At 45.7% G+C, this 27139-nt stretch overlaps 1 protein-coding gene across 1 annotated transcript in view; it reads left to right on the top strand.

The window, feature by feature from the left end:
- CLTC (clathrin heavy chain) overlaps window positions 1-27139 on the top strand; it is a 96703-nt gene that overhangs the window by 35775 nt on the left and 33789 nt on the right. The window contains exons 3-14 of the mRNA XM_060259218.1: window positions 6302-6570; window positions 7743-7904; window positions 9140-9253; window positions 10270-10443; window positions 14295-14492; window positions 17697-17897; window positions 19670-19822; window positions 20672-20794; window positions 23963-24100; window positions 24767-24931; window positions 25112-25292; window positions 26135-26298. Of these exons, the coding sequence (XP_060115201.1) occupies window positions 6302-6570; window positions 7743-7904; window positions 9140-9253; window positions 10270-10443; window positions 14295-14492; window positions 17697-17897; window positions 19670-19822; window positions 20672-20794; window positions 23963-24100; window positions 24767-24931; window positions 25112-25292; window positions 26135-26298 (2042 nt within the window). The remainder of the gene's footprint in view (window positions 1-6301; window positions 6571-7742; window positions 7905-9139; window positions 9254-10269; window positions 10444-14294; window positions 14493-17696; window positions 17898-19669; window positions 19823-20671; window positions 20795-23962; window positions 24101-24766; window positions 24932-25111; window positions 25293-26134; window positions 26299-27139) is intronic.

Genomic DNA, 27139 nt, shown 5'->3' on the forward strand with positions numbered 1-27139 from the left:
AACAAGATAACAACATAGCAGTTGAGTAAACGACTACCATATCCGTTCGATAAAAGTGCTCTCTTGAACACTGTAGTGTTATACGTTCTGAGATATATTAGATGAGTGGTATCCTTCGTGGCATGCCATTCCACCAGTGAAAAAGAGCAAGAGTCCAGGAGCACCTTAAAGACTAACAAAATTTGTGGCAGGGGAGGAGCTTTCATTTTAGCTCTATCTGAAGAAGTGAGCAGTGACTCTCAAACTCCTACCCTGCCACAAATTTTGTTGGTCTCTAAGGTGGATCTGGATTCTTGCTCAGAGAGTCAGTTTGGTGTAGCAGTTAAGTACATGGACTCTAATATGGGAGAACCGGGTTTGATTTCCCACTCCTCTACATGCAGCTGCTGGAGTGACCTTGGGTCAACCACAGTTCTCATAGAGTGGTTCTCTGAGAGCTGTCTCAGCCCCACTTACCTCACAAGGAGTCTATTGTAGGGAGAGGAAAGGAAGGAGATTGTCAGCCGCTCTGAGACTCCAAGTGAGGGGTGGGATATAAATCCAATCTCTTCTTTTCTACTGCTGAAGACAGAATGACACGGCTATCCATCTTGGTTTCATTCTAGCAGGTGCAAGTGATGGAGGGTTCAGGTGCAGGCAACTGTTAATCTTACCCATTTGTAAGGTGGCACCTTCAGTCAGTTTTTCCCAGACTTTTCTCAGTGAACATAATAGCAGAAATGGTCCCTTTAGGTATGTGGGTCCTAGGCTTCAAAGGGCTTTGTAAGTAATAATCAGCCCCTTGAATTGAACTTGGGAGTTGATTGGTAACCAGTGTGGTGACTATAAAAGGTAAAGGTAGTTCCCTGTGCAAGCACCAGTCATTTCCGACTCTGGGGTGATGTCGCATCACGACATTTTCACGGCAGATTTTTTACGGGGTGGTTTGCCATTGCCTTCCCCAATCATCTACACTTTCCCCTCAGCAAGCTAGGTACTCAAGGATGGAAGCTAGGTACTCAAGCAAGGATGGAAGGCTGAGTCAACCTGGAGCCGGCTACCTGAACCCAGTTTCTACCAGGATTGAACTCGGGTCGCGAGCAGAGTTTAGGACTGCAGTACTGCAGCTTTAACACTCTGCGCCACGGGGCTCCTGGTGACTATAGAACAGGAGTAATATTTCTCATATAGCTCTTCATAGTAATTGAGTTGTGGCATTCTGAACTGTCTTCAAGAGCAGGCCTATATAAAGTGCATTACAGTAGTGTAGCCTTGGGTTACCATGGCCACTGTGCCACAGTAAATGGCACAATACAATCTTTGTCACTGATCTGGGATGATGTAGCACCCAGGATAAAGCAGATAAGATAGGGATTCTTGCAGCCGCCTCTGCCGGAATGGGATGAATAGTGGGCACTGACACGTTTCGGCAGCCCTCTCTGTCTCCCTTCCTCCCACCACCATACCTTTTAATTGCTCTAAAGTAATAGCCTTGTCCAGCACACTACCTCAATCACAAGCTGAGGTTCATAAAGCTAAAACACACAGCGTATGACATCTTGCAGTCACCCACTTTTCCCTCCCTGGCTGAAAAGATGCTTTAGGAGGAGAACCAATACTGTAGGGTTGGATTTGAGAAATGGGTCTAGATTTGTTGAGTGGGCCTGTTTCCCACATTAGGTGTAAACCAGGGTTTGCAGTGAAGAGTAGTTTCTGTGGGGAGTTGCTGCCAGTCTCAGTGCCTTGACATGGATGTTTTTGCCACTTCTGAGCTCAAAAGTACAGGGCATGCAAATAATGTTACTGGTCAGTGTGATGACTGAGCATTTCTGAACTGTGTGGTGTGGCTCTCAATTGAAGAACATAACTGCTACAAACCTCTTGCTTTTCAAAGGATGAATGATTCTGGGATAGGAATGAGCACGAACTTGCTCAAGAACCAGAGTTCAGCACGAACCAGGCCAGTTCGCAAAGCATGAATCGTGGATTTGTGAGACCAGTTCATCCCCTGACCATGAACCTCCTCATAGAGGTTGGTAACTCTGAAGGCATTTAAATGCCTTCAGAGCCCTCCACCCCAAGTGAGCTTATATGCCCCTATATTGGCATATATTGGCTCCAAAGTCCTATAAAAGCTTTCAGAGCTCACTCTGAGAGCTCAGTTGAGTTGGGCCACCCAACTCTACTGAGCCCCAAGAGTGAGCTTTAAAGGCCTTTAAACCTAAACCTAGAGGTGGGCTGTGAAGGCATTTAAATGCTCTTGGAGCCCTCCCCCTTAGTGAGCTCCAAAAGCATTTAAATGCCTTTGGGGCTCACTTCCGGGTGGGGACCACCACGAACCTCCTTGAAGCACAAACCTCCATTTTTCCCCATGCCCATTCCTATTCTTGGATAAGAATATTAACACTTTTGCCCAATAGCATAGCGGGTACCCAACTGTATGCACTATACAAACCGTATCAGTTTTCTGTATTAGGTATCATTTTCAGTTTATTATCAGTAAAATAATCCTTAAAGCGCAGTGGCTTGTTAGGCTTCTGTTAATTCGTTCACCCAGTAAGAAATAAGGTTGAAGCACATACGCAGAACGAAACATGCACTGAAGGTCTCAACCCCTGTTCATGACTGACATCCCACCTGTCATGCAACAGGCCAACAAGCATAGTCAATCTACCCCCATAAGCTACATACAGCACATGTCCTGACTCAAAACAATCTGTGTAATAGATGTCTAAGTCACCCCTGCCCAAGTGGTCACACTGTTCATCTCCTTCCACCAAAGCCAACATGCCACCATATTTTCTTCCTCAGTGGAGAAACTGAACTTGCTTTTATATACTGATCTCTTGTCTCTCTCATTATAGTAGTTTTCCTCCCCTTTTTTTCTGACGGCTTTAATGTTGTATCACTTATTTTTTTTTTGTCACACCTTCAATGCTTTCTTGTGTGTGAAGATGGTGAGTTAACCTCTGTTTCAGATTGTATTTGTGTTTGTCCTGTTTTATGAAAAGAGAATGCAAAAGGCTTACTGGCTTAAAGGCTTAGCAAGGCGCACCGCTGAATAATTGACATGGAGGATGACAAGGAACCTGCCTTCTGTCACTGCTTCTGAGCCTGGTTCTCAGGGCACCTCCTTTAAAAAAAAGAAAAATAAAAGAAAAAGTGGCAGGAAGAGTGGTCTTGAATTTTAGGAATTGTAGCATCTTTTCTTGGAGTTGTCGAACTGCTTGACTGAAAGCAGAAACTTGGATATGCATCAAGCTTTTTATAAACAGGACTGAGACTCCTACAATTTCATATCTGGCTTTCCCCTCCTTTTTTTTGGTTGGTTGGTTGGTTTGCTTTTCACATTCTCAGGAAAAATGAAGCCACCTCCTGGCTCCCAAATAAAAGATGCGATTTTGGATGATTCTCACCCCAAAATTCAAGATTACGCAGTGAAAGAATAGTGGTTTTCAAATGAGGCTGAACCCTATTGATGTGGTCTTAGGTTTTGGTTTTTTTTTTGCCCCCAGCCCTCTTTTGATAACAGGTTTGACTTGTTACCTGGAGGCTAACCACTAGTGCAAGCTCAGTTTAAATAAGAGTTCTGAGCCTTGGTAGGTTTTTGTGGCTTAGCCTTTAACCCTGAAACTTAGTTTTTTATGGCTTCAAAAGTCTGACTTGCATAGCTTCTGTGCCTTGTGTTCCCTTGGAGTAAAGATTGTGTAAACATATGGAGCTAGTAATGTCCTTGAAAGTACTCACAGCTTTGTTTCCCCTGCCCTCTCCACCAGAAGGTTATTCTGATGCCTAGCCCTCTGTCCTTGTCTGCCTGCCTGTACCAGTTCTCAGAATGAGAGATGGGCATGCTTGGATCAGTTCATTTGGAGGCCTCTTGTTATGTGGGCCGGAGACTAAATTCCAAGCCAGCTTCTCTGTCAGCACTGTTTTCCAGCCCATGTGGTTAGTAAGAGCAACTCTGCTGGCTCAGATTGGTAGTCTGCTTGGTCCAGTATGTTGAACAAAGTGACCAGCCAAATGCCCCCAAAGCCTATAAAACCCTCACAATTCGAGGCCAAGAATCCTCTGTTGCTCCCCAACACTGAGATTGTATTATTTACTTTGTTCACTTCCACCTTCTCCCCAGTGGGAATCCAAATCCATTTTGAAGTTTTGCTTAAAGCATGAGGGCTCCATTTGATCATCACGCTTGATAGCTGCGGATGTACCTCTGCTTCATGAATTTGCCTAATTTCCTTTTAAAGGGAATTCTAGTCCACAGCTATCATTGCATCTCGTGGCAATGAGTTCTGCTCCTTATAGTGGTGCTGGAGAGAAACTAATTGGGTACCTCCTCCTTTGCATCCTACAGCCCGCTGTTTTGGCCATCTATAAAGCATGCTATGTGGCTATGGGTGTCTCTTCTCTCCTTTCTTGCTGCCACATCCTCAGCTGGGCACAAGTACGGACCGGCAGTTTGTCTGCTTTGATCTCACAGTATGTGGGGGAAGCTTAGGTGATGCGCTTAACGTTAGGGCAGTTTCAAGGATCAATTTGAGTACTCTGTTTCAAATAAAAGGGAAGTGGTTTTTGCCTGGCCAGTAGCTTCAGGTGGGTAGCTGCGTTAGTGTGTAGTACTAAAACGAAATTCCAAGTCCAGTAGCAACTTGAGGACCAACAACGTTGTGAGTCAAAGCTTGACTTAGACACCTGACAAGTCAGCTTTGGCTCATAAAGCTTATCTGAGAGTTCCCCCAACTTTTTGAGCTTGTAGCTGCCTTTAGAATTTTGAGCAAGCGTGGTGAGCTGCAACCCCAAAATGGCCGCTTCAGGAGGCGGAGCCAAAAGGATCCTCACACCTCCTTGGAAGAAGAAGAGCCTGAAAGGGGGGGATACTGGAACTGACAAAGGAAAGCCCAGGTGTTTATCAGTCCTCCTGAGCCTCCAGTGGGAAACCTTTTGACCTTGCCGACTTTCTGAAAAGTTTATTGAGCGCCATGATAAATGCTGGCAGGTGACCACAGCGACCACATTGGGGAACCATGGCTTATATCCTGCTTTAAGGTGCTACTGGGCTTGGAATTTTTTTCACTTACTAGCAACGGTTAATTAACTTTCCACCCCCTGCTTTGATTCTGAATTGGGTTTGGCAAACTTAATTATTCCTCTCTTCTCACTGGGGAGAAAGAAAGCCACCCTGGAGCTTTCGGGGGTTAGTGGGATGGGGATGGGGAGGAAAAGCCCAGTTTGGAACCTTTGCATTTGCACTGATAGCGATTTCTGGCTCGCCTAGCATTCTGGGACTTAGAAGGATGTTCTTCTCTCTCGGTTTACAGTCCAAACTTGATGGACTTCTTTTGGGATCTAGGAAAACTTGCACTGTTAAGCCTTTGGACTTCAGAGATGTGGGTCTTATTAATATTCTAGTCCCCTAAGAAGCTCAGGGATTGGCATTGCTACTTTATCCTTTCAACTGGCTCGTAAAGTTAGTTAGGCAAAGACTGGCCTGCGATCATGCGTTGAGCTTTGTAGCTAAACAAGGCTTTGAATCCTGGTCTTCCCAGTCTGTGCTCCAGTGCTCTTACCATCTGCATGCCACACCAGTTCCTTACTTGTGGCAAGGATGTTGGAGGCAGCATGCTTTAACTTTGATACAAATATTCACCCCTTTCCTATGACAAGCACTTTTCTTCTCTCTCTCTCTCTCTCCCCACCCCCCCCGCCTGGTTGTCATTGTGTTTTCTGGTCTCCCCACGTGAAGCCCACGGTAGGCAAGAGCAAAGAAACTTTGTTAAGGGTTTTGGTCCACCCAGGCTACCAGACAAACCTAACAAAGTATCTAGTTTGTGACTGCCGTTTCCCATTCTCATGGAAACCGTTCCGTGTCCCTCCTGTACTTGTACTAGATGCAAATACAAATTCGTGTAGCGCTCTTCTTTTTATGCCTTGTCGTACTTTCATTGCAAACGAGCCAAGTAAGCTCTGCTACTTGGGTTAAGGATCAGTAGCCTAGCATGAAAAGTAGCCGTGGTTTCAACTTTGTTAAGAGCAAAGCTGTGTTTGCAACACCTGGATATGATAGCCATAACCAGAACTTGCTTTTGAGTAAAAATAGATTTTGCTTTAGAAGTGTTTGGTGTCTGGTTAAAAAGCCTGCTGATCATTGGGAACTCCACAGCCAATCACAATGCATGATTCCCTCCTTCGCAGTGAGGTGTAGTTTCCTCATCCAAACTCCCGTAATAACAGTCGCGTCATTTTAGCCGCTCATCGTGACCCTTTGAATGTCTTGAAAGTTGCTAACCATCTTGGTCGACTTGAGCTGTGGTCTTGTTTTCAGCCGCGAAGACCCTTCAGATCTTTAACATTGAAATGAAGAGCAAAATGAAGGCGCACACCATGACCGACGATGTCACCTTTTGGAAGTGGATCTCATTGAACACTGTTGCACTAGTCACTGACAATGCCGTGTACCACTGGAGCATGGAAGGGGAGTCCCAGCCAGTAAAAATGTTTGACCGCCACTCTAGTCTCGCGGGATGCCAGATCATCAATTATCGCACAGATGCCAAACAGAAATGGTTGCTTCTGACTGGCATATCTGCACAGGTAATGCTTTAGTGCAGGTTGATGCTTTACAACACCCATTCAAAAGCAGTGGCGTGGGCTAGGATGTGTGTTTGTCGTCTTCCTCCTGTTTACCTTGAGAGAAGTTGGTCCATAAAAATATACCCTGGTTAAGCTGGAAGTTGAATTTGTCCATATTGGTCTATTTGGCTGTCGCTGGCGCACTGCTCTTCTTATGAGCAATGGCTAAACTTTTTTTTCATAATTTAAATTTTATTTAAATTTTTATAAACAGTACAAACGCAAACAAACAAGGGAAAAATATACACAAATAAATGTGGATAAAAATGGAGGGCCGGTAATAAAAAAAATAAGAAGTTCGATACGTCACAAAACCACAAGGAAAAATACTGCAAAATGTTTCGCTATACAGTTAATATATCAAAATATTCATGGATGGAATTTTAACAAGGTTAGAGTCCTTGTTATTAACATACTCCAGAAAGACAAACTATTTTTCCATAGACCAATCACCTGATTTAGGATTATCTTGTAGTGCAATATAAGTTGCTAACTTATCATGAATAAGAATATCCCAAACTTTATTAAACCAACACTTCAACGTAGGAACTTAAGGTGTCTTCCAGAGACTGGCTAGCTAAACTTTATTTTAAAACTCCCTTGATTCACTTGGTTCGGTCCTAGAAAAATCTCCAAAATTTAAATTAGGGCTGAAAGAACAGGAACATTGCTGATCATGCTACAGTGTGTTCTCATTAAAAGCTTAGCCCTGTTGGCATTCTTTAACTAGAACTTTCGTATGCTGGTAAGTTAAACAGCAGTGCCAGTTGGAATCCAGTTCCCTATGATTCTAACCATGCATTCCAGGGAAGGGGGGGATTGCTTGTGTTAAATAACAGATGTAGAAGCAGATGTAGAAGCAGATTTTAGCTACTGCACAAGTGTTGCAGAAAGTAGAAGAGCCCAACAGCAGGTTCCTTTAGGTTGTGAGATCGGTGTAGGCAGTGTTGCAAAGCTGACATACATTAAAGAGAAGGTTCCTTAATCTCCGCTGGAGTGCAACACAAACTTTGCCTATGTTGGAAAACATTGCCCAGGCTTGTATAACTATGCCATTGGCTTTTCAATCTTGTGCATAGTCCTTGTGCAAAGGTTGCTGACTTAAATCTTCGTGTGTCCCCCTTTCTTTAAAGCAAAACCGTGTAGTCGGCGCCATGCAGCTTTATTCAGTAGATAGGAAAGTATCGCAGCCCATTGAGGGCCACGCTGCTAGCTTTGCGCAGTTCAAGATGGAAGGCAATGCTGAGGAATCCACCCTTTTCTGTTTTGCAGTAAGAGGCCAAGCAGGAGGCAAGGTAAGCTTGCATCTCTGATAGTCTTTCTTTGCATAGCAGGGGAAAGGTCCACATCTGTGCCTTGGGGCTGGGGTCTTCGTAAATTTGATGGAATAATAATTAGCCATGGGGGGAAATTGTATCTCCATTGCATGTTTGTGCTGAATACTGGATGAACTGAGCGAGAATCTCAGATAGCTTTTACTGAAGAGAAGGGAAATTTGATATGGGTTACTTAAAATGGGGGTTAATTAATTGGTAGATTAGGAGCCCGGCCTGGGAGCTGTCGTCATTCAGAAGGAATCGCTTTGGGAGGTCATCAGACTGACGCTGCAGAAGAGAAAGCATCAGACAGGGATTTTCAGAAGATTGTACTGTGGTGACCTGGCTGTAATTGCACCTATTTCTAGACTGGCTCCACCATGCAGTGGCCACAGTTCAATGTTGGCAGGGCTAACAGCCTGACCCTTGTAGTTCAGTTTAGGATTGATATTCCATCAGCTTCCTCCCTAGCAGTGTTGAGTTTTGTCTTGCTTCTCTCATGTGAGGTTTTTTAAAAAAATTCCAGAGGGGTAGCTGGGTTTAGTCCACTGCATCAAAAGCAAGTAGGAGCCTTGTGGTCTAGTTCACAACAGTTTTTGTACTGCTTCAGGATGCTGCAAAATTCCTGCTTGAAGTGGTGAGGCATGTTATTTTGGGTAACATAGTAGAAAAACATGGCTATTTTCTAGTTCCTGTATGCTTTTTTGGCCACTGCTGTCAGTGGACCACTTTATTCTGAGGAAGCTCAAGATCAGTGGCGGCCAAACTGTGGCTCGGAAGCCATATGCGGCTCTTTCACACACATTGTGTGGCTCTCGAAGCCCCCACCACCCCACCAGTCGGCTTGGAGAAGGCATTTCTCTCTTTAAATCACTTTGGCAAGCCAGCTGCCAGTTGGAAAATGTATTTGAAGTTAAAGTTGCTTTCTATCCACCTTTCTCTCCCACCTCCACCTTCCTTCCTTCCTTCCTTCCTTCCTTCCTTCCTTCCTTCCTTCCTTCCTTCCTTCCTTCCTTCCTTCCTTCCTTCCTTCCTTCCTTCCTTCCTTCCTTCCTTCCTTCCTTCCTTCCTTCCTTCCTTCCTTCCTTCCTTCCTTCCTTCCTTCCTTCCTTCCTTCCTTCCTCTTACAAACATCTGATGTTTATTCTATGTGGCTCTTACATTAAGCAAATTTGACTACCCGTGTCATAATCCCATCCTATCTTCTGATGCAGTTGCATATCATCGAAGTTGGCACACCTCCAACAGGAAACCAGCCATTTCCCAAGAAAGCAGTGGATGTCTTCTTCCCACCTGAAGCACAGAACGACTTTCCGGTAGCAATGCAGGTAGGGTATAATGCCAAGGGGGATACCTATTGTGTTGTGGGTGGCGGGGAAGGAGGATGCTGTAGTTCAGGAGTAAATCGTTTGTGGGTTTGAAATGCTGAAGAATGAGATGGCTTCCTCCTTTCCTCTTCCAAGCCTTGGGCTTAATGTTGTAAGCTGCCTTTAATTGCTATTTAGCCTACCCTTTTTATAGAACAAAAGTGCAGGTATTTTTAGCATTTGTAAGAGCATGGGTGGGTAGTTGGTTGCCTAGCAAAACTCGGTTTGCTGTTTGGCTCATGTGCACTTAAAATTCAAATTCAGCTTGTAGGATACTATATCAAATGATAAATGAGCTCTCTGTGCATGCATTGATCTTCTGTGGCTTCATGGGAGTGCTGAAATGTGGTTGTATTGGGTACAATGTTCATCATTAATGCCTCAGCTTTGTTTTTAAAAAGCTTGTAATCAGTATGGTGACAAAGAGACCTTTGAAAATGTTGAGAATTCTTCCTGATGACTAAAGTCTGAGGGTGCAGGAGCAAGATTTCTAGTGACAGAGGACAGAATCTGCCATGGCTCCCCCCACCCCACCCTGATTAGCAGAAGGCAAGCAGGTGTGAATTTCAAGTATTCAGCTTCTTTGGAGTATTCAGCTTCTTCGGTGTAGTGTGTGGACTCTTATCTGGGAGAACCAAGTTTGATTCCCCACTCCTCCACTTGCAGCTGCTGGAATGGCCTTGGGTGAGCCAGAGTTCTCGTAGTAGTTGTCCTTGAAAGGGCAGCTGCTGTGAGAGCCCTATCAGTCCCACCCACCTCATAGGGTGCCTGTTGTGGGGGGAGAAGATATAGGAGATTGTAAGCCTCTCTGATTCAGAGAGAAGGGTTGGGGTATAAATCTGCAGTTTTCTTCTCCTTTGTGCAGATGGTAGATAGTGCTAACTAAAATCTTACGCCTGCACGGAGAACATACACCTGATCGTAATGTGGTGGGAGTCTTATGGACAGCCTCAAGGTTTATTCTCATTGTTCTGCAGATCAGTGAAAAGCATGACGTGGTCTTCCTGATCACAAAATACGGTTACATCCATTTGTACGACCTCGAAACAGGCACCTGCATCTACATGAACAGAATCAGCGGAGAGACCATTTTTGTCACTGCCCCCCACGAAGCAACGGCTGGAATCATCGGAGTCAATCGAAAAGGACAAGTATTGCCATTTTATTCTCCTAGGGCAAAGTTTGGGATTTCAGGGGGTGAAAGTCTCAAATTGAATACCAGCTCCTGAATGTCGAAGTGTCTCACAGGTCTCTAAGTACGGCTTTAAATGCATTGGCTTGTCATTCAAAACCCTGCCGCCTCTGATAAAAACATGTTGTGAAGCGTTGCATTGGGGAAGCAGGCGGTGGAAGGTCAGAGCAGTCAGAACGCTGTTTGGCAATGTTTGCCACTGCTGACCTTGATGATATTTCCTTTGCAGACACTGTTTGCTTTTAGAAAGAGGCTTGCAGTTCACTCCGTGCTGTCCATTCTGGAATGCCACTTTACTCCAGGAACTGGAGCATTTATTTTATTTAGTCAATTTGTGTTCCACCCTTTCCCAAGAATGGGCTGAGGGCGGATATCATTTTAAAATAACTATTTAAATTATACAGTTAAAACTAATAAAATAGCAGTGTATCAAACAGTACACAAGTTATAAACCAAATTGTAGATGGTGGTGTAGTGAATACATTTGCAATATGCTGAAGTCTGTGACTGTGGTTAATAAAGAACGGTAATGCAGCAGAGATGGTGTCTTGGCATAGAGGCCAGTCGATGGATTAGGATGCCCGCTGCCTCAACTGAAGGCCTGGCGGAATAGCTCTGTTTTGCAGGCCCTGCAAAAAAGGTAGTAATACAGTGAAGCCCTGGATTTCTACAGGGAGCTGATTCCACCAGGTTAAAGCGCAGAGAGGACTGATATTCTAGTCCTCTTCTTACTTCTCTGAATATTGGAGTAAGGCTCCTTTTAGTTTTTTGTGACTCGCTCTTTTTAACCTTTTGATTTATTTTTGGTATCTGCACTTCGTTGCTCTTTTGCAGCGTACTGAAACTGAACTGAACATGAGAAATTTATCTCCTCTGCTCTTCGATTCCTTTTATCCAAGAACCACATGTTCTTCTTGGCACTCCTGAACACACTCACTCTCTTCCTTGTATTAGTCTGGCATTGCTCTAGGGTCACTCCACCTACTTGCCAAGCATTGGTAGTCATAAAAATTCAGTGTAAAACATAATCCCTTGTCATATTATAAAGGAGTCATATTATACTCATATTATAAAGGAGTTGCCTTTTTTTTTTAGCTGTAGGGAACAGTGAAGGCACACCCTTTGAGAACTAATTGTACTACAGCTAGGATTTTGGTTTCTGATGGAACTTTAATGTTTTTGTATCACAGATCCTTTTTTTCCCCTGCCAAATTTGTGACTCTCATTTTTGCTGTGCCCATCTAGGGCTGCAGACTTCAGTTACTCAACATTTCTTCACTATTTTGATCTGGGTACAGTGTAATAGAGCACCACGGAACATGGCTGATGCTCATCTTAACCATGAGTGGTTGCTTTTGTCTGATCTGTCTCCTGTTTCCTCTTATAATCTTCAAAAGGTGCCTGTGCTGAGATTGTGGCAATATGGCTGTGTAAATTAGTCAGCAGGCCAGGTGACAAGTCACTAAAGTGCACATATTATTATATCCCTGTTTATTGCTTCCTCTGTTCCCCAGCTCTCATTTCTAATGAATTATAGATCGCTCGCTCTGCATCTGTAAAACAGCCATATAGGTTGATGCTTTGTGATAAACCAGTTTGTTAGATTGCATTGGGTAGGGGGGCTTCTGTCTTGTGTCCCGTTGCCTCTGTCCCTTCCCCATTGACCTGTGTTGCTTTGTGCTGTGGACAAAAGTGAATTCTGCCTCCTTAAGACTACCCCATTTGCCTTGATTATATCCAGAAAGGAATAATTTTTGTTCTCCTTATGATTGTTCCAGAGCTTGCCCCAGATAACTTCCACAAACAGCATGCTCAATCCAATCACAGCTACTGGAGTGGGGGTGATGGGGAGCATGTTTGGTCTTAACAGTGTGTTAAATTTATGCTGCTAAGTACACTGAAAACATTCTGAGTGAGTATAGTAGGGTGCCTAAGAAGGGATGGTTCAATGAGAGTTAAGTCTTTTTGGGTCCTTGCCCGAGAGCAAACCTTCCTTACTTTGAGGTTGGTGCTACTGCTGGAGTTCCTCCGAAGATTAAAATGAATCTTTTTTTCTCAAATAGCTAGCATCCTTCCACGCGGATTGCATTTTAATCTGCTGCTAAGCTGCTGTGGCTACAAAGAAAGCTTCCCATGGCAGCTGACTGTGTGGTCTGTTTTGTGAGTTCCCTTCTCTAGTCCTGTGGAGATAAGATCCTGATCTGCAGATGGGAATTGTAAGCTTCACAGCCTTACTGCCTCTCTGCAGAAATCCAGGGTAATGCAAGAAACTACAGCCAGAATCCAAAGAGCGGTGCAGTCATGTTTCTAAGTGGCCTCTCCCCCATCCCATTGCGTGGTAAACTGTTCTTGAAGCCGAAGTGCCCAAGCCCTGGTATAAATAAGGGCTCATCTGCACCCTGCTTCTTCTAGGGACTCAGAAGACTAAGTCTAGCCTTGATGAGCCGAGGGTGGAAAGTCTAAGAAAGTACAAGGGCCACCACTCAAATGCCTCTACTCCAGGGGTGGCCAATGGTAGCTCTCCAGATATTTTTTGCCTACAACTCCCATCAGCCCCAGCCATTGGCCACGCTGGCTGGGGCTGATGGGAGTTGTAGGCAAAAACATCTGGAGAGCTACCATTGGCCACCCCTATCTACTCTTTTTTCCTAATTGATGTTGGTATAGTGAACAAGGGCTCATCCCTCAGGGCTAATTGTGGAGGAGATGATCCCTGGATGATGATGCAGGACCCAGGACTGTAGTCAGTTGGGGAGGGGGGCACAGGGGTGGTGCCCCCATAGGAGCTGCAGCACCCTCAACCAATGTACCCCAATTGGGGAAGATTGGGAGGGGTTGCTGCAGGTTCTAAAGGGGGCACTGCCCCTGTGCCCCCCTCCGCTGACTACATGGGGCTGTAGTCCCAACACTATATTCTCTCTGAACCCATAAAAGCTAGAAACCATTCTGTAAAAATTGAGGTTATGAAGAACTGAAGCCCTGATGTAAATTGGATCTTTATCAATGTAGTCATGTCCAGTAGGACAGCTAGATTCCTGTCAGGAGTTAACAAACCAATAAAGCTAATGCATACCAGCATCTGGTATTCAGAGGGGTGATGTCATTAAATAGAAATATTCTGGTTAGCTCTTAACAGCTGTCAAAACACAAGAGTCTATCTTTTTAAAAACTGTTTTTAACTTAGTGGCTCGGCTGTTGTAGAGCCCGGTATGTCAGTGTTTCCCAGTGTGTTGCAGAGTGGTTGCCTCTGCACCAGTGAAGCACTTCTCTGATGCAGCACTGTGATATTGTGTAGCCAATGGAGCACACAGCTCATCTTGCATGCTTCCCAGAAACATGTGCTTGAGGCCTGGAATAACATGCACATCTGACCCGAAAGCATAGGACATCCATCTAGACTGTTGTTGGCAGTGTAAATAATAATATGAATACTGTGCCTCGATTTGAGAAGCTGTAACTTCTGAGCATAATGGATGTTGATGATTCATTGCTGGTGACCTGAAAGCCCACACTGCTCTGCCTAAGCTTCTAAAGTCCAAGGACCAAGGATGTGTGTTCTTTCACAAACAGGAGGGATCAGTCCAGAGCAGTTACACCGAGCAAAGTGTCTGGTTTAACATTTTTTTTTTACAGTCTCATGCATAAGTACATGTGCAGCTGCCTTACTAACTTAGATTATTGGCCTGCCTAGGTCAATATTGTCTTCTCTGACCAGGCGTGGGTCTCCAGGTATTTTCAGTATAACACGTGGTTCTTGATCTCAGAACATATCCTCTTGCACTTAATGGTGTTCTCCTGTCTCCAACCCAGGTGTTGTCTGTGTGCGTAGAGGAAGAAAATATCATTCCTTACATCACAAATGTGCTGCAGAATCCCGACCTGGCCCTGCGCATGGCCGTCCGTAACAACCTTGCAGGTGCTGAAGAGCTCTTCGCCCGGAAGTTCAATGCACTTTTTGCCCAAGGCAGTTACTCAGAGGCTGCAAAAGTGGCAGCAAATGCCCCAAAGGTAAGGTTAAATAGTTGAAAGGACATGTTTTGGTGCCCATCGTACACATTAAGGCTGTGTCTTTTTTTTGTTCAGGTCAGCTCTATGTCTCCAGTGCAACTGAATTTAGAATCAACACCAGGTTGTTTTGGACTGGCGCTTGGAAATCACTAGGAGTTTATTTGCAGGGGAACCACATAACTCACTGGTAGAGCACCTGGGTTGCGTTCTCCCTTTCTCACAATACAAGAACTCATGGACATTCATGAAATTGCTGAGCAGCCGGGTTAGAACTGATAGAAGGAAGTACTCCTTCACCTAAAGGGTGACTACACATGGAATTCACTGCCACAGGAGGTGGTGGCATAGCCAGCTTCGAGAGGGGATTGGAGATAAACATATGGAGCAGAGATCCATCAGTGGCTATTAGCTACAGCTTATTGTTGGAACTCTCTGTCTGGGGCAGTGATGCTCTGTATTCTTGGTGCTTGTGGTGGGGCACAGTGGGAGGGCTTCTGGTGTCCTGGCCTCACTGGTGGACCTCTTGATGGCACTTGTTTTTTTGGCCACTGTGTGAGGCAGTGTTGGACTGGATGGGCCATTGGCCTGATCCAACATGACTTCTCTTATGTGACACAGAGTGTTGGACTGGATGGGCCATTGGCCTGATCCAACATGGCTTCTCTTATGTTCTTCTGTGACACAGAGAGTTGGACTGGATGGGCCATTGGCCTGATCCAACATGGCTTCTCTTATGTTCTTCTGTGACACAGAGTGTTGGACTGGATGGGCCATTGGCCTGATCCAACATGGCTTCTCTTATGTTCTTCTGTGACACAGAGTGTTGGACTGGATGGGCCACTGGCCTGATCCAACATGGCTTCTCTTATGTTCTTATGTTTTGTGCCCTTGAAGCCTTGATATGAGCAGAACTCTGTTTGCCCTAAATTAGGGCCCAGCTACATGTAGCCTTGATAAGATTTTAGAGAAAGCAGAGCAATGACATCACCAGTTTTCTTTGCAGGCAACGTTATGAGCTGATGATGCAAAACGATGCTGCCTGGATAGCCTGCTATAATGACATTCTCCGTTGCTGCATATTGGAATGACACCCAGGGTATCCCCATAGCTGGTTCCAGTATTTGTGACTGTGGGTGTCTATATGTGATGCTTCAACAGACAGGCAGTCAATTTCCCAGTCCAGATTCTCCCCATGGTTCAAGATGGTTAATAGGGACCACGTTAGAGATTCCTACCTGGTCTATATCTCCCTCCATACCCTTTACTTCAGTTGGGTATCAAACCACGCCAATGGCTTTGCTAGCTGGGCCTGCCTCACCAGGACTGAGCAGGAGGGGCCCAGGTGTGCGTGTGCGTGTGGAGGCCATCAGCGCGCTGGAAAATCCCCTGGTAGCTGTCATGGCCAGCGTGTCCCTGGGTTGTGGCTTTCCATATGACACACTCTTATGGTGGTCTGAAGATGAAAGTACAAGTCTACCTGAAATGGCATTCTAGACTTGGACCAGCTTTTTGGAGTCTTTTTTTTTTTTAAGGCAAACCCTGCCATGTAGTCTTAATCTTTCAATGCTGTTTTAAAGAATACTTTAATTGTATTTGCTTTGAGAAATATTGTTCAGAAATGCAAACCATATACCCAAAAGAAAGTGTATCTGGTCTGAGGGTTGCGTTAATGATTAAGACTGCAGTAGCTGTCTTTAAAGGACCTTTGAAAGTGTCTTGCAACACATTTCCTGTTTCCGTTTTTTCCTAAGTGGTATTTATTTTAGGAAATTTGATACTCTTCAGGGAAGGGGGGGCGGGATCTTGAAACAAGTTGCAAATAAAAAGTACGTAACTGCTCTTTAAAACTGGTTATTGTATAAAATCATAACCCAAAATCAAAGTCAGCAATGAGTCAGTCCAATCACATTTGACATTAAAGTTTTGAATAGTCTTCAAAGCCTCTTTAAAAAAATGAGATTGGCTTCCATGGAGCTCAGTGAACTTCCGATACCATAGCATGGGGCTACTATTGAAAGAACTAGCCACAGGTCTAGTGTTATGGAACTACTGGCAAATTATCTTCTTGCCATTTTTATGATGCAAAGGAAGTATATAGAAGAAGATTAGTTCTCAGACATATTGGCCAAGGTCTCTGGAGAGTTCTGATGCCAATTGCTTTCACAAAGAATGTCGCCAGGAAGGAAATTGACATTGCAGTCAGAACATAAGTGCAGCTGCTGAGATTATAATGGTTGTATTCTGAACAAACCCAAAGCTTCAAGATTGCCTTCAACAGTTAATCCCATGTAGGAGCTCCTTACAGCAATCCTTCTAGACTGGAAAGGAGTGCAGCTGAAGCTGATTGGAGGGCATCCATAAAATAATTTGTATCTCACCCCAAAGAATTCTGCATGCACATAAATCATCTAGAGTTGTGTAAAACTGGTGCAGAAGAATTAAACTTCCAACAAGGATAGATGGGCCTGACCCTAACTCAGGGGTGTCGAACTCATTTGTTCTGAGGGCCAAATCTGACATAAATGAGACCTTGTCTGGCCAGGCCATGTTGAGCTGAGCCATGTCCGACCAGGCCACATGTGTACCTAGAATAGGTAGCAGAGAGAAACTTTGTAAGGGACACAGACAAACACAATTAAAGATTAAAAATAAAAAAACTTAAAACAAGCTTAAAACATTTGCACTCATCGGTCTTAAAGGTTCTTTCTTTGTATTTCTCCCATGGAATCCAGGGAACTGGGCAAAGAAAGCTCTGACTCTTCCCCAGAGGATAAGGAGGGGGAAGGAACCTCAGCCAATAGAAGGAAGAAAGGCTTGGCTCGGTAGTTCTGCTGTATGATTGAGAGAGCCTGGCAAAGCAAGTTATCCTTCCCCCCCTTCCCAAGGGAAGAGCCTCAACCAATGGAGAAAAAAGACTTTGCTCTGTAGTTCCTGTGCGATTGAGCAAGCCTTGCAGAGCAAGTTGAGATGCAGAAGGAAGCAGAGAGGGAGAAAGAGGCAGATTACGGTCAGTTGCTCGCAGGCCTGATAGGAGCCTTCTGGGGGCATGATTTGGCCCCCAGGCCACTTGTTTGACACCCCTGCCCTAAAGGATTAGGAATTGCTAAATACCCAGCTAGGTTGTGAGTTCACCTCTCTCTCTTGCAATCTCCATTTGAGTCCCCAAGGACGAGTGACTTGCATTTTATTTGGTTCTCTTTAAAGGGAATTTTGCGTACCCCGGACACCATCCGCCGGTTCCAGAGCGTTCCAGCACAGCCAGGTCAGACGTCTCCCCTGCTCCAGTATTTTGGAATTCTGCTAGACCAAGGTCAACTGAACAAATACGAATCCCTAGAACTCTGCAGGCCAGTGCTGCAGCAAGGACGCAAGCAGCTCTTGGAGAAATGGTTAAAGGAAGACAAGGTAAGGCACAGCGGCCTTCCTTTGAGAAGGCATGGCTTAATATAGTAATTAATTATTTGTGATAATAGGCTTGTCTGCCTTGCTCTGTGCACTAATGCAAGCTGTGTGTCCATGCAAATGTCAGCATTCTTGCGGAACAAAGCGTTCCCACCTTGTCCTGGCAAGTATTGAGGGAAGGTTCTGCATACAAAAAGGCAGTTTCTGGTGCTCAGCTTCTGGGGGCTCTCTGGGTAAGCAGACCCCAAGTGAACATGGGGCATGAGCTACTCCTTTCTGGATCTTTGCCAGCAATGTTACCCCCCCTCCCCCTTTCAGCTGCTGGTGTTTCTACCTTGGTAAAGGAAGGGCTACATGCCTCTCAGAGGGAGAAATAACCAGAACTCCATACTAGGGAGAGTTAAATTCTGCAAGCTGATTTTATGCATTTAAGGCCTTCCCCTTGTAGCTTTGCATCTAGTCAAAGGTCAAGGAGCAAGGCATAGCTCTGAATCCCTGCCCGCTGACAAGGAGATCTCATTTCGCTCTGCCGCCTTTTGAGCTTTTGCCAGGCACTGCCTACACCCTTTCAGCCATATGGTTTATTGCAGTCGTCCAGGCTAGTCGCTATGCATGAAGAACACTTCGAAACTGAGCCCTGTGCCTAATGCAGTTCCGTATTCCCTGTGCTCATGGCCCTCGCTAAGAACCTGAGCTCGTACCCTGCCACAGTTTTTTATTAGCCCTTTAAGGTGCTACTGGATTCTTGCTCTTTTCTGCATCTACAGATAGACTAACATGGCTACCCATCTCATTCTGCCAATGCGTGCTTTAGTTGACTTCAAAACGTTGGTTTTCAGATGGTGACTGCCGAGGGCTTTTGGAGCTTATTGGGAAGTGTTCAGTTTAGATTAGTGAATGGCAGACCTGGAACCCCCCTTTCCCCGGTGACCAAATTCCCTCAGTAATGCGCAGACATGCAGAAATTCTGAGGGCGGGTGGGTGTTCTAAGCTCTGTGTGCTCAGCTGATTATATTATTTTATTTACCATATTTGTAGTCCGCCTTTCTTGCAGAGATTCAAAGCAGATTGCACTGTGTAAGTTGATGGCAGTCCCTATGGAAGATACCTAAATAAACACAGTGTAGGTCCATACAGTCACTGTGAGGAGATACCTAATTAGCAGTGTACTAGGGTTACTGAAATCTGAATGAGCATTGATATCGTGTCCAAAGAAAAATTGCATCCTATCAGTAGAAAGCAATGAGACGGCAACACTGCTGACCCTGAGCACCTCCGCTCTTGTGGTGGGAAGCCCCTTGCCTTGCAGTGATGAGGAGCCTGCTGACATTTCCCTTTCGGACAGGTTTCTCCACAAAGTTCCCATCTTGTGCATTTGCGATAAGCGCAGGGCTTTTTTTGAGCAGGACCACAGTTCCAGCTGGTTTAGCATCAGGGTTTGTGACCTGATATGCTAATGAGTCCCTGCTGGGGTTTTTCTATCAAAAAGCCCTGTGTGAAACAATAGTGATGTCAGAAGGTGCGGCCTAATATGCAAATGAGTTCCTGCTGGGTTTTTTCCTACAAAAGCCCTGAATAAGTGCAAGCAGTCCTTCTGGGGTGGTTTGGGGAAAGTAGGGTTCTTGGGATGGTGGCTGCCTAGGGAAGAATCCCTTGTAAGTGAGCCCACCTGTCGCAGCATTCTACAGCAGGCTTTGGAATTCTGTGCAGTGCAGGAGCTTCTCTGGCACAGAAAGCAAACAATGTTTTGTGTGTGTGTGTGTGTTTTCGAACAGCTGGAATGCTCTGAAGAATTGGGAGATCTAGTGAAGTCTGTGGACCCAACCCTGGCTCTCAGCGTCTACCTGAGGGCCAACGTTCCCAACAAGGTCATCCAGTGTTTTGCAGAAACGGGACAAGTTCAGAAGATCGTATTATATGCAAAGAAGGTGATTGCTGTTGATCTGGTGGTAGCAGATGTGGTCTCACATGTGTCTAAATGGTTTGGGAGCATTGTTCTAAGATGCTGGTGGTGGCTAATAGCTGTGGGTTTTGGTGTACCTGGAGAGCCGGTTTGGTGTAGTGGTTAAGTGTGCGGACTCTTATCTGGGAGAACCGGGTTTGATTCCCCACTCCTCCACTTGCACCTGCTGGCATGGCCTTGGGTCAGCCATAGCTCTGGCAGAGGTTGTCCTTGAAAGGGCAGCTGCTGTGAGAGCCCTCTCCAGCCCCACCCACCTCACAGGGTGTCTGTTGTGGGGGAGGAAGGGAAAGGAGATTGTGAGCCGCTCTGAGACTCTTCGGAGTGGAGGGCGGGATAGAAATCCAATATCTTCTTCTTCTACCTGGAATCTAAAAAGAAACTTGCAAATAGCGTTGCCCTTTGCAGGAGCAGACGTCCTTGGTTGTGGTGTAGCTTTTCAGGAGGGTGAAGGTGAGATGGTGCTTTAACCACCATCTCCTACCAGGCAGTCTGGTGCAACCAATCCTGAACTGTTGATAACATCAGCCCTGGTGTATTGGTAGCACTTGGTGGCTGCCAGAAGCACTGCTGCAGAACAAAGGCTGGAAGAACGGAGGGCCTGATACTGCTGAGAAGGTGGAGAGGCTTGGAAAATCCTTGCTTATAGTGGAACGGGGCCAAGTGGTAGGTGTTCATGTGAGCTCTTGTGTGGGTTCAGGTCTGTAGAATAGAACCGGCTGGTGTTTCATGAGTCTCTCTCCTCTCTGAGTCACGGATGCTTGAAAAGCTTACGACGCCTCCTTTTTTCTTTTTGAACATGTGGTTTTCCTTCTAGGTTGGCTACACTCCCGACTGGATCTTTCTCCTGAGGAACGTTATGCGAATCAGCCCAGACCAAGGACAGCAGTTTGCCCAAATGCTGGTTCAGGATGAGGAACCTCTTGCTGATATTACCCAAGTAAGTGTCGAGGGCGGGTTAGCTGTTCTGTTTAAAGAGTCCCTCGTTCTGTTGTGTAGTTTTGAATCGTTTAACGTGTCGTGCGAACGCTTCTGCTTTAATTCAGTTTTGTTTTTTAAACTTCCAGTCGGTTCCGTAACCCAAATCCTGTTTCGTTGTTTGTTGAATGTCCCAGCTTGCTGCTCGTGTTGAGTCACTCTGGGTAATCTGCCTTGAGTCCCAGTGAGAAAGGCGGATAATAATGAACGCAAATAAAGACTTTCCAAACCTACTAGCATCCTTTCATAGGTGAAACGGACTGGAGTACTTTTTCATTAAGTCTTTCAGGAACTAAAGAATTGATTCAGAGACCCTTTCTCCACAAACATAATCCTAAATAAGGCAAGTGCGGCTTTACCTGGAGAGCCCAGGCAAGCCCAGTTTTGTCGGATCTCAGAAGCTAAGCAGGGCCAACTCTGGCAAGTACTTGGATGGGAGACCTCCTTGGAATACCAGCAGTCAGGAGGCGGGGGGCAGGCTTTATTCAGTCACCTCCCTGAATATCCTCCATGACTCCCAGGTGCACTTCAAGTTTCAAGTTTATTTAAGTTTATATTCCACCCTTCCCACCGAGGTGGCTCAGGGCGGCTCACAACATATAAAAATCTAACATAATTTGAATTTAAAACATCTTACACAGTTAAAACAGTAAAATAATAAAACATATAGCGGCGGTCTATCAAAACTACACTCAGCTTCCAGTGCCAGTTAATTGTAAGCCAGCCGGAAGAGGGCTGTCTTACAGGCCCTGCGGAACTGGCCAAGGTCCCGCAGGGCCCTCACCTCTTCCGGCAGTTGGTTCCACCAGAAAGGAGCCGTTACAGAGAAGGCCCTGTCCCTGGTGGATTGTAGGCGGGCCTCCTTTGGCCCGGGGATAACAAGCAGATTTTGAGATGCCGATCTCAGTACTCTCTGGGGAACATGTGGGGAGAGACAGTCCCTAAGGTAGGCAGGTCCTAGGCCATATAGGGCTTTAAAGGTATAACCAGCACCTTGTACCGAACTCGGTATGTTATTGGCAGCCAGTGCAGAGTCCGGAGCCCTGGCCGAATGTGTGCACAAACACACATATTAGAAAAATAACAACCAAAAACCAAAGTAAGGCAAGTGAATGGTTATGATGCACAAGACTATGACTGAAGCGCAAACTGGGAATTTTCTTACTTGGCTGCCATAATTGTGTGAAAAGCATTTCAGGGTGGGGGGAGGGGAACCATTTAATGGAATGGATCCCTCATTCTTAGTGGGGAGGGGGTTACCCATGCAAGAGCCTGTTCCTCCTCCAGCAACAACGTCCCTAATGGTGGTTGTATAATTCCGTTACAAGGAAGGGAACTTGAACGAGGGCCATAATTTGTTAGGCTCTAGACTGTATGTATGAGTGTGTCTCTGACCCGTGGTTCTGTTCTGCTTCACTTTTTCTAATCTTAAAATAGGAATAAGAGGTGTAGCCATCGAGAGTGCAGTTCAACAGAAGGGGGTGGGGGAGGTTGTGATTCTGAGAGCTGAGATAATACTTCTTAATTTGGTAACAGACACCTAAGTGTTGAATCTTCGGTCTGAGGCTCATTTGCATCCTAAGCTTTAACAAAGCCGTTAAAACGTCTTCTGGCTTGAGTGTTGCCTGATCTTCTGCTGTGCAGCACAACAATTCATCTTGTAACCCATGCTGATAAACACTATAATCTTCTCTTGGGGAAGAAGGGGGCGGGGGGAGTTAATATAGCTTGCTGTTAATGCATACTGTATATCCCATGAACAGGTGGTTAGATGTATTAAAGCATGTTGGGGGCAAGCCAGTGCCAGATGCGCTGTGTAGCTTGCAGTTTTAATGCTTGTAAGTTCTGAAGAAGCTTGAAAGCTTTGTAAATACCCTTACATAGTTACTGCCCCTCAGACACAACGGTCGTTTATGGCATAAAAAGAGAAAAAAGAGCCAGCTGCATACGGTTTCCCTCCCTACTTACCTGAAGGAGGCTCTTACCTGCTTCTGTGCTGGAATGGGTGTTGGCGGGGTGTGTGTGTGTGGAAATGAGGTTAAGGAGCAGGAAATGCTTCATGCTTGTATGGGGGGTGTTTGAAGCAGGGCCACAGCCAGCGGTGGGGGGCATGCATGGGGCTCCAACCCCTATTGCAGGGATGTCGAACTCATTTGTTATGAGGGCCGGATCTGACATAAATGAGACCTTGTTGGGTCGATCCATGTCGGGCTGGGCCATATGTGTACCTATTTAACATTAGGTAATAGAAATATAAACTTCATAAAGGACACAAACACGATTAAAGTCGTTTTTTAAAAAAAAACCCTTAAAATAAAATATACTTAAAACGTTAGCAATAGCTGGTCTTAAAGGTACTTTTTTTTTAATCTCTCCCATGGGATCTATGGAACTGGACAAAGGAAGCTGTCTCTTTTCTTCCTTCCCCAGGGGACTGGGGGCGGGGGAGAAAGCCTCAGTCAATAGAAGGAAGAGAGGCTTGGCTCAGTAGCTCTGCTGTGCAATTGAGAGAGCCTGGCAAAGCAAGCTTCCCCCCCACCACAACCTTTCTCCTCACGAGAGGAGCCTCAGCCAATGGAGAAAAAAGAGGCTTTGCTCTGTCGCTCCTGAGCAAGCCTTGCAAAGTAAGCTGTTATGTAGAAGGAAGCAAGAGAGAAGGAAGCAGACAACAGCATGTTTCTCAGGGGCCTGATAGGAGCCCTCTGAGGGTCTGATTTGGCCCCCGGGCTGCCTGTTTGACACCCCTGCTCTATTGCATCTACAGCACCCCCACCTAGTTGTCCTTTTCTTTTTCCTCTGGGCGCCACGAGGGCGTGGGCTGCCGATTCTACTGCCTGTCTGCTTGTGGTGCGAGGCTGTGCCGGACTAGCATTGCTGGTGCTGTGCCCTGGTGCCTGTGTTCTTGTCTAAGGCAGGGTAGCAGATTTTGAGATGAAGTGGGGGGAGAGGAAGAAAGAAGGGAGGGGCTCTTGTGTGAGTGGAATCTCATGGTGAACTTTGATGGGCATCGTTCATGATTTTGGAAATGTGTTCAGAACAAGCGGGGCTGTCTTCATCTGCCCTGCAGTGGTGGAGGCAGGTGAGGAGAGTACAAGGTGTGTTCTAAAGGAAGTCCTTTTTTCTCTTTCAGATAGTGGATGTGTTCATGGAGTACAACCTGATCCAGCAGTGTACGGCCTTCCTCTTGGATGCACTGAAAAACAATCGGCCCTCTGAGGGACCTTTGCAGACCCGCTTGCTCGAAATGAACCTCATGCATGCCCCTCAGGTAAGTTCCCACGTCTGTTCTGGGTATCAGAGTGGGGATTTGGCTGTAAAGTGATGTAGCTGTGAGGGTATCTCTACCACACAACCGCAGCCTGGGTATCACAACTATACTTCCCAATTGGTCTCAGGAGGGGGGAGGGGAGGGCGGGCAGTGGCTTTGGATGGTACTTGGATTCAGAAATGCTACGGCGACATGAAAGGAGGATTTAATTGCTTTCTCACTTAATAAGCATGCACACCACTTAATTTCACATGGAAATGTTATGCTGAGTAATTCAGTTAATCAAAAAGAATGCAATATTGGAATATGAAAGCAATAAACTATCAGGTGACTTAAAGTAACTCAGAAGTAGCATCCAGTGAAGACCAGCCATTTGTCCCCAAAGGCTTCTGAAACACGAGCTGTTTTTCTTAAAACCATGACTGCTGTGCAACAGCCTTCCTTGGTTTGCTCACATTTTACTGGTTGAATGCCAGCTCTTTAGGGGCCCTGCTCCTTGGCTTGCCAGTCTTGCCACTTGCTTAGGGCAGAGCCCCATCTGCCCAGAGCTTGTAGTGGGAGGGGCTATATGCTGCTGTATATTGTTTGTTCAGCAGTTTTTCCTGTCTCGGGTTACAGTTTTAAACCTTAGGATGAGCCCTGCTTGATTGCCCCATCTCTCTCCAGGTTGCTGATGCCATTTTAGGGAACCAGATGTTCACTCACTATGACCGGGCCCACATTGCTCAGCTGTGTGAAAAAGCTGGCCTTCTCCAAAGAGCGCTGGAACACTTCACAGACCTCTACGACATCAAGCGTGCAGTGGTTCACACCCACCTTCTCAACCCTGAGGTACAGTGTCTGCAGTCTGGTGTATGCATGTGTGAAACGGGTTCTATAACTGGCTGGTCTGCACCACGAGTGTCACTAATTCCCCTCCAGTTCCAGTGCAGTTGCCTTGGATGCTGATTTGGTACAGAGGAAATGGAAAACTGGGGCACTGGCTTATTTGTGTTTTTTGTTAACCTTCAGTGGTTGGTGAACTACTTCGGCTCCTTGTCTGTCGAGGACTCCCTGGAGTGCCTGCGTGCAATGCTTTCCGCTAACATCCGTCAGAACTTGCAGATATGTGTCCAGGTTGCTTCCAAGTACCATGAGCAGCTTTCAACACAGTCGCTCATTGAGCTTTTTGAATCTTTCAAGAGCTTCGAAGGTAAGGCAGCTAGATGCCTAGGCCCAACGCTGATTGCAGAATCCATGCAGGAAGAGGTGTCTCGTCACTGTTGCTTTGCTGGCCACCAGTGGCTGAGGATGTGAGCAATTCCTGGGACAGCCTAACCCACCACATGCTCAGACTTTGCCTTCTGTAGGTGGGCAGGGTTGAGCAGGGAAGTGGATGCCTTCTAGAGCAGCCATGAAAGAACAGTTGCTCCTCCAGTTTAGGGTTCAGCTTGATGAACTGGGCAAAGTACTTCAGCAGACGTTTCCCCTTTCAGGTAGTGAAATTCTAACTTTGCCAGGTCTTCTGCAGCAATATTAAGCTTTCCAAGACTGTTCCCTTCGTTGTGCTTTCCTTTTAAGTTTGTGGGCTGCTTATCTGACATGGCAGCTGCACGTGTGAGCTCTGCCATTAATAGCGGTTGTCCTCTCTTTGCTTGGCTGGAATGACACCCTTGCCAAGAGCTCAGAGCATGAAGCTTGCTTGACAGATAACATGGCTGGCTGCATGCTCCTCAGAATGACTGACTCTACCACAAGCTGCTTCTGGAGGGATCTGGCATGAAGGTCTCCCTCTAGCCTTTCTCTTTTTTTGAAGGCCCCAAGCCTTGATCTCAGTGGAACAGCTTTTAAAGCCTATGCTTAACTCTGTCCCTGAAGTCTGTGGTACTTCTGGGGTCTCTGTTAAAGGGTGCTGTTTTGAAAGAAGCGACTCCTGGAAAACTTGTGACTGGAGTCTGAATTAAAGTGTCTCAACTTTAATCCCGTGTTCGTAATACCGATTAACTTGATTTCCAGCGTGTTGCTAGTCTTTAAATAGTTCTTCTTTTTCTTCAGGTCTTTTCTATTTCCTGGGCTCTATAGTCAACTTCAGCCAGGACCCCGATGTGCACTTCAAGTACATCCAAGCTGCTTGCAAGACAGGCCAGATTAAAGAGGTGGAAAGAATTTGCAGAGAGAGCAACTGCTATGACCCGGAACGTGTAAAGAACTTCCTCAAGGTAAAAGGTTCTAAGAGTCGCCTTGGCCCCAGGCCTTTCTTACTACCAGTTGCTGATGATTCCCTAACCAGTTGCTGATGATTCCCTAATTTGTTGGTAATAGAGGCTGTTTGTTATACACCATCCAGATTGATAGAATGTAGGAATGTGTAAAAAAAAAAGATGGTATTTTCAATGGGCCTCCTCATTGACAGGAGGCCGGAGGCACCACTGTTAAGCTGACATGACTGGAAGCGGGGGCGGGGGGGGGGGAGGCGGGCAGAGGACCAAAAGGGATCATTGAATTGGCTTCCAGCCATATTAGCCTAGCAGCAGATGGGCTTACCCAACCTTCTGTTAGGTTTAAATGGCTAAATTTTCCCAGTTCATGCCAATCCCTAGTTCAGAAGGCATTTGAAGTTTAAATGCCTTCTGAGTTCATTTTCCAAGTGACCATGCTTTCTTTAAATGCTTTCTAGCCAAGCCCAAATAAAAACCTAATAATATCAGCTTTTATTTGGGCAGCATGGCTATTTTGGTAGCTGAATCAGATTCTCTAATCTGATTTGCCTGAATAAATATTTCACTCATTGATCATACTCCCCTAACTTCGGGAGTGCTGAAATAAACTTTCTTGCCATATCAGAAGCATCTGTGGGGGTGTGCTGAATTGGTGATGGTTTCTCAATTACGATAAAGCAAAGCCCTGCATCAGTGTCACTGAAGGTCTTCCAGCACACATTTCCTATCTTAAAATTGGATGCCCACCACTTGACTCTCAACAGGAGAGCTTACATTTAGAGTCCATAAAATTATTTTTATCCACTCTTAAGAACACAAGAGCTGGATCAGACCTGTCTTG

Source organism: Heteronotia binoei, chromosome 18 (genome assembly GCF_032191835.1).
Source record: "Heteronotia binoei isolate CCM8104 ecotype False Entrance Well chromosome 18, APGP_CSIRO_Hbin_v1, whole genome shotgun sequence".
Taxonomy (NCBI): Eukaryota; Metazoa; Chordata; class Lepidosauria; order Squamata; family Gekkonidae; genus Heteronotia; species Heteronotia binoei.